Source organism: Penaeus chinensis, chromosome 9 (genome assembly GCF_019202785.1).
Source record: "Penaeus chinensis breed Huanghai No. 1 chromosome 9, ASM1920278v2, whole genome shotgun sequence".
NCBI classification, from domain to species: domain Eukaryota; kingdom Metazoa; phylum Arthropoda; class Malacostraca; order Decapoda; family Penaeidae; genus Penaeus; species Penaeus chinensis.
In genome coordinates this window covers 31,982,827-31,990,326 of record NC_061827.1, presented here as the reverse complement: position 1 = coordinate 31,990,326, position 7,500 = coordinate 31,982,827, and the positions used below count along the sequence as shown (strand labels likewise).

The window sequence follows — 7,500 nt, the reverse complement described above, 5'->3', positions numbered from 1 at the left end:
GTATTGTGTACAATATTTTCTTATTCTTAGAGGAAAATTGATGATTTCCAGTTAAACCATTTCTTCTTATTTTTTTGTTTTCTTTTGTTTTGTTTTGTTAGTATTTTTTTTGTTTTAGTTTATTTCTTTATTTTTCATTTTTGTATGGATTGCATGAAATTACTAACTATTCTCATGTCCAAAACCACAATCAAAAAAATTAAAATTCAAGCAAAACATCTTTATTTACAGATGATTTTTTGTGATAAGAAATAGTAGGGGAGAAAATTATATGAAGATTTAAAGAATATTCGAAGGCAGGAACACAGACTGCTGTTATTCATTATCTCAGAAAAGGCTTATATTTTTGCTGGGCTCTTTCTTGTAGAATGAAATGCACTGAAGAGCCTTTAAGACATTTTCAAGAAATCTGATTACAGTAAATGAATACAGGTTAAGTAAGTGCTGTCTGTTAAGATTTGATATATGTATTTATGTAATGCCATTACATGAGAATGTATTGATTATCCGCGAGTTAGGACTGCACACATGCATGCTTATAATTTACTGTCCCAAGTACAAAAATATTTATTTTAAAAATTTAAGTTTCTTGGAACATAAGGTGAAGATGTGCATAGAGGGAGGAGAGGCTTTTGCTTCTTCATATCAGAAGTATCCTTTTAACTATCAATTTTTTACCATTTTTTTCTTGTGTGTATACATGTGTAAAGCATATATAGGATTTTGTGTTTCTTTAAGAGAGATGTTAGATAATGCCCTTTTATCAACTCGGCCTGTGTTCTACTGAAACATTGCACATATCAATACATTAGTTGGAGATTTTTCAAAATTGTACCATAGGTTAAAATTCACTTTTTGAGTTCTTTATAAGTATTATGATTTTATGCATGAAGTAACTTCATTGCTATTGTAATTTTGTACAGATTCTGAGAAGTATTCCTGGGGTGAGAACTATGCTGGCTCTTCAGGGCTTCAGTCTCCATTACCTCATCCTCCTGTTGGAGGCTGGCCTGGTGGAACCATTGATCAGCTGGAGATTGATCGTTGTGATCAGCAGCTAACATTCTTCCCCTTACTTGCTCATCCTGAAGAATATGTACCTGATACTGTAGACCTTACCAAGGATAAAGAAGCAAGGTATATTTGTTTCTGAAAGGGAAATTTCAGATTAAATGACAGACTCAACTATTTTTAATGCATAGCCTTTCTTCTGGATTACATTATTTTCAATTGGAATTATAATTTGATAGGTTAGAAAAAAAGTGAAATTATCCATATCTTGTTTCTACATATATACAGAGACTACTGGCTGTCGTGCTTTGAGGGTTCTCTCGGTAGTTTTGTCAGCCGGGCTGTCTCATCCCAACCCAATAGCATAGATGCTGTGGAGAGAGCCAACAGATTTCGTGAAAAGTATTTGCAAAGGCTTCACAATCTGAAGAACCATCCATTGTGAGTTGACTTTAAAAAATGGATATGTTTTTTGTAGTTTAGCTTTTGAAAATTTAATTAACATACTATACACAATATGTATAGCTATTTTTATATCAAACAGTATCAAACAAACAGCTTTGACAAGTTTTTTTTCATTCTCTCATAGTGCATATGGTAACCTGACTGTGAGGAGCTTATTGGATATGAGGGAACATTGTCTCAATGAGTTTGATTTTCCTGACCCATATCTTCAACAGAAAAAGGTAATTTGAATCCCTACAATTAAGTTCCCCAAAATCAATGTATTCTATTCTATTAATCAGTTTTAATATTTATTGTATTATATCATTTTGCATTTTTTTTTTTAGGATTCTAAGTACATACTTCAATATTGTAGCATTTGAAAATTGATGTTATTGATTCATTTTGTGTTCATATCACTTTTTCTGTCAGTATTTATATTAAGTTGTTTCTAATTGTATGAAAACCATCCAACAAAAACTGAACACATTTACTTATTTTCAGTTTGAAAATGAAAATGCCCTGAAATTGTTGAAGGACCACCTGAAATATCTTGATTCCCTAGAATGGAAGGAACGTCAAGAGGTCCTGATCAGGGGCGTGTTAGCAGGGAATGTATTTGACTGGGGAGCCAAGGAAGTCGTAGAACTCATGGAAGCAGGACTTGGTTTTAAGGAGGCTGCAGGGAAACTTGAAAGTGAGTGCACAAGGTCTGCTTATATATTTTTTTTTCAGTGGGATTTGTATATGTGTAGTATTCCTTACAATTTATTTTCCACTATACAGGTATATATTTTTTCTTCCCTTTTTACCAACTTTTTTTTTTTTTGAAGCTTAATTTTATTTAGTTTTAACAAAACTTACTGTAAAGAACTTACAAATGATACATTTATTTTTTCTGTCTTTGAAATGTTTTAAATATTCTGTTAGAGTGTATCTTTTACCTTTGTAATCTTTCAAAAAAATGGATGACCATTTTTAATAATTTTTTTCATTAACTAGCATTTAACTCAAGAAGTGTTGGATGCCCTTGATGGATGAAATGTGCTCATTTTCTATCTGAGAGATCTGATATGAATGTTATAATCATCAGGTAATTTAGCCTAAATTGGATATAATAAACTATAATTAAACTAAGGTAAAACTGTTCTTGAACATACGACAAGAGTGCACTAAAAAGGCAAAATGACACATGTCAGAGCAAGTAATATATTTGTGTATATCAATCTGTGGTTGGAGATAAGAGGATAGAATACAACCACATACTGTATGGGTCATTTGATATATACTGGTGAGTGGCACATAATGGCTAAGACCTCTATAAAGATAGGGCAGTCCTCTGCTATTTGAATTTTGGTAGTGTTATTTAGCACAATATGCATAATTGTGCATCATTGTATGTCTGACTTTGAGCTCTAGATAAAGGACACAACAACATACCTCCTACCTTGCACTGGTGGGAAACAGATAATGCTTATGACATTAAAAAGCAGGGACACTCCCATGCTCTAATTATAGAAACATAACTAAGTTATCTACAGGGTACTGATGTATTGCAGAAATGAAACAGACCTCAGACATAAGAGTGACACAACATAACTCAGTTCTCAATGGAGATAAAGCCTGTAGCCTGTATCTCCATAGAGATATAGTACAGTATATGAAGGAAAATAGGGGAGTGAGTTGCAAAAATTAGCATGGAGCATAATTGTCATGTACTAAAAAACAAAAATTAAAAAACAGGGAAAGGAAGTAAAGGACATGGCCAGCAGAAACTGCTGCCAATCCACCATAGTTGAGAGTCCATTTAGAAGATTCAAGGTTTCTCTGGATAGAATGGCAAGATCAAAACGTCTGTTACTGTAGCCTTGCAGAGATTGTGCAAAATGTTCAACTTTGAATGCCACACCACAATTAGCCAGCTCATAGATGGCTGCTCTATTAGGGGTTAGATGAGGGCATCTCACTCATTTGTAGCATCTTGTCTTGCATTTAGTAAAGAGTGGCCAGGGGTTATTTTGATTATTTCTTCCAAAAGTAGGGGTTTTCCATGACTAGTGATATTGGTATTGAATAGATATGGCTTTTTGTACCATTGTGAAGGTAAGCCACAACTAGCCATATTGAAGAGGGCAGTAATGCCCTGGAGTATTATGGGTCTCTCAGCCATAGTAGATAGTAAGGGCTCACCTTGACAATTTGGCAAACTTGACACAGGAGAGATTAGGGCTCATAGGAAATTGAAGGAAGAGGTGCAGACAGGGAGAGAAATAAAGGAAAATGGGAGGAAAAGAAGTACACAATACCTGAGAATCACAAAACCACGAAGAAGGAGCAAAGCTCACCTGCCTCAGGAAAAGATGTAGCAGAAGTAAGAGGACTCATGGAAAGTACCATTACCCTGTATGTTACAGGAAAAGTGTGAAGGAAATCATGATCATCAACAAAGCAGGAAACTCTTACTTCATTGAACATCAATTACAGTAAACCCACTAAAATGAAAACAGTACTCTAGTGCAGAGGCAGAGTAATTTTTCAGCAGCAGAGCAGATTATGAAGTAGTTAAGAATTTAGGGGGTGCCAGTGCAATCCCCCCCCCTGTTTCTTGAAGCACTATGCATTTGCCATGGTTGTATGGTTGATATATTGCATTAGGCTATCACTATGATCTTGCACCAGGCATTGAGGCACCAGAATATTTAGTCTAAATAGTTTGTCTTTTCCATTCGGCGATTGAAAAGTATTTACCTATTACCACCGGGGAAAATGAATGAAAAATGGGGAAAATGCTGTGCTCATTTTTTACATTTTTGTGAAATGTCTCTGCTGATTACTGATTTCACCTTTCCTTGAATTGGTGGGAAAATGTATTTTTTACTAGTGCTATGAATATCAATGGTGTTATTATAAACTTTATAATTACTATAATGTTATCAACATTAGTAACAGCAAAATAAGATAACGTAAAATATTTTTGTAAATCAAAGAAAAGGGTAAATGGGCAAGACAGGCAGTACTCATAACTGGCGCACTGGTGACTTAGTACAAGTGTAGCCATCTGTGCGTTAAAACAATTAAACAAGTAAACTCACAGTGGACATGGCATCGGCAATGGGTTAAAAGATATCTTATAACTTGTTTCTATCAAATTTACAGTTCGCCCGTGGCTTCATGATGACCTAGATGCTTGGATTGCTCGACAGGAGGGACGGCCATACAAATGTGCAGTTATTTTCCTGGATAATTCTGGCTGTGATGTTGTCCTTGGCATTATACCTTTTGCGAGATCACTACTAGCCCAAGATACCAGAGTAAGTTAATTTTCCAAAATATGCTTGAAATTAGAAAATGCCAGAAGTGATATTGTATTGGTTGAAATTCTGGGATTAACCAGTGTTTGAGAAATTCTGGGATTGATCATTGTTTTAGAAATTCTGGGATTAATCAATGTGTTTGATACCCAGCAAGCCTTTCCAGTACGTGATACACTTTCAGCCTATCCCAGTTCTAGCTACCTGGATTTAGTCTTTTCCAATGTGAAGTGCCTGTGCTTGGTCCATCTCAGTACAGGATACCCAGAGAGTGTTGGGTAGCAGATTCCACTTTGATTAACTTTGATTAACATCAGGTTACACTGACAAAATCTATGCAGGTTATAACTCTTACTTAGTGTAGTCATCTGTTTATAAGCTTTTAATTTTCTTAACAAACTATGATTAATTTAATGGCTAGGTTTGCAATTTTGTACTCATAATGAAGTCTTTTAAGGAACTGGAAATGCAAAGGCCATTATCTAGCTTTTTGTAGATAACTCTTTACCCAAAAGAAAAAAAAACACACAGAGGCTGGGTATCAAATGCTTTGATTGATCTAAATTACATTATGTACATTTGTAAATATTGAGTTTATTCTATGCAAAGAATTTGAAATACTTTCAGACTACTAGATCCATTTGTTATAAATATATATCAGTATCAATACTTTGAGCAAAGATTAAAGATCAGTTTTAATTTTGACTTATTTCTCTAATTTTCATATGCTCTGTCATTAAGTTAAAATAATTGCCTTTTATGTGACCTGACACAGAATGTTTCCAATTGCTTTTTTACATTTCCAGGTTGTACTCTGTGCAAATAGTAAACCTGCATTAAATGATGTAACTGCAGAAGAGCTTATTATGCTTATGAAGCAAGTTGCAACAGTGTGCCCTATCATAAACCAACATCTTGATTCTGGAACTCTTTGCATACGAGAGTCTGGCCAAGCCTCACCGTGCCTTGATCTAAGGTGAGAAATTTAATAATGATAAAATTAACCTTTTGACAGCAGGAGTGCAAGTGCACATGCACTATCCCCTATGATTGTGTTTTCTTGCTCTTATTTTACATATAGATGACATCCCAAGTGCTTAGTCACTTAGGAGTCAGTGAATAAGGTTTTTATTTTTATTACTAATGATAAACTATAATGAAAATGATGATGATAATATTAGCTTGGGCAACTATAATTATAATTATAATTATGATATAATAATACATTGAAAATAAGATAATGATAATAATAAAAATAATGATTACAGTGATTGATAATGATAATGATAATAATAATGATAATAACTTTGTGTTTATTGTATGATAGGAATGTCTTAATCTACTGGTGCTGACTAATTGCACTGAGTACAGTATTTTGGTTTAAGAATATTGTTTACACAAGTATACACAAGAGTCAGTTAGTAGGTCTACTTGACTTGTAATTGACTCCTTGGTGATTAAACTCTTATGAAGCTATCTATATGTAATGGCATGTATGTTTGCCATCCTGCCATCAATGGGTTAAAAAGTATCATTCTTTCTAATATATACTGAAGATGCAGCAGACTGCATAAAGGGTGTAGTTATTCTCATCATTTTCATATTTCTTACACAGTTTTACAGATTCTAATATGATTAATAATCTCTGACTACACAATCTTTCTTTAATGATACAGAGGGTAGGGGAACCTGGACATATTTATGAATAATAAAATGACATTAACTGTTCCACATCTTTCAGTCGCCTTCCAATTTCGTTATTGGATGAATTGTGTACATGGGACTGTGACCTTGTTGTTGTGGAGGGAATGGGAAGAGCAGTCCACACAAACCTTAATGCTGTCTTCACGTGTGATTCTCTCAGATTAGCTGTTATTAAGAACAGATGGCTGGCAAATAGGTAAGATGATCTCTTGTGGATAGTAATGTTTACAGAACTATCAGTGTCTTTTTCACAGATTTTTTTATTTGAAATTATTTCTTAGGCTGTAAGGTATGATTTCCAGTTAAATATTATTTTATTTTAAGTATGGGATATATAGTTCAGGTAACAAGTATATTGCACAAAGAAAATCTTCACATTTAAATTTACTTTAGCAATCAAATTTATGTTTTCTCAGTACTAAAACTACAGATTTTTCTTGTGTACCATATCTTATCTAAGATAAGTTAACCTATTGGATCTGGGTGCTTTGTTGCTGCATGTGGCCAAAAAACTGGACATTATGCTTACTTGATTGGTGACTCTCCTGGGTATGTGGCTTTTAGACCCTGTGCACATACACACTTGTTTGCAGTGTCAAGACTCGTTGGTTCCCCTTTGCAATGTTATTATCTGTCTTTCTGCATAAGTGTTTTGCTTTTTTGCTATTTTCGAAGTTTTTTGTTTGTTATTTGATATGCTGTATCAAGATGGTAAAAGACTGTTTTCCATGCACAGACTCCATATCATCTCTCTAGATAGTCTATAACTCTATAAACAATAACAGGGAGTAATATTTTGTTATTTGTGTAAATTTTTATATTTTTGCAGTACTCGGTTTTCTGTAATATAATCCTGTGCTGCCAGATGTATTACAGGAAGGACACCATTTCCTGAGGATGGAAATAGTGTCCTCTCTGTAGTTGGCTTTTGCAGTTGTGGCTCATGGGTGGTAGATTCCACACTCGTTTACCAATGTAAATACTGCAAGAGCCCCTTCCTAAATACTCTCTGAGTCTAATCACTGTCCAA

General features: G+C 34.2%; 1 protein-coding gene across 1 annotated transcript in view; it reads left to right on the top strand.

The window, feature by feature from the left end:
• LOC125029150 (4'-phosphopantetheine phosphatase-like) overlaps positions 1 to 7,500 on the top strand; it is a 19,303-nt gene that overhangs the window by 10,650 nt on the left and 1,153 nt on the right. Inside the window, exons 9-15 of the mRNA XM_047618977.1 lie at positions 924 to 1,137; positions 1,300 to 1,452; positions 1,601 to 1,697; positions 1,960 to 2,152; positions 4,612 to 4,766; positions 5,573 to 5,742; positions 6,508 to 6,666. Of these exons, the coding sequence (XP_047474933.1) occupies positions 924 to 1,137; positions 1,300 to 1,452; positions 1,601 to 1,697; positions 1,960 to 2,152; positions 4,612 to 4,766; positions 5,573 to 5,742; positions 6,508 to 6,666 (1,141 nt within the window). The remainder of the gene's footprint in view (positions 1 to 923; positions 1,138 to 1,299; positions 1,453 to 1,600; positions 1,698 to 1,959; positions 2,153 to 4,611; positions 4,767 to 5,572; positions 5,743 to 6,507; positions 6,667 to 7,500) is intronic.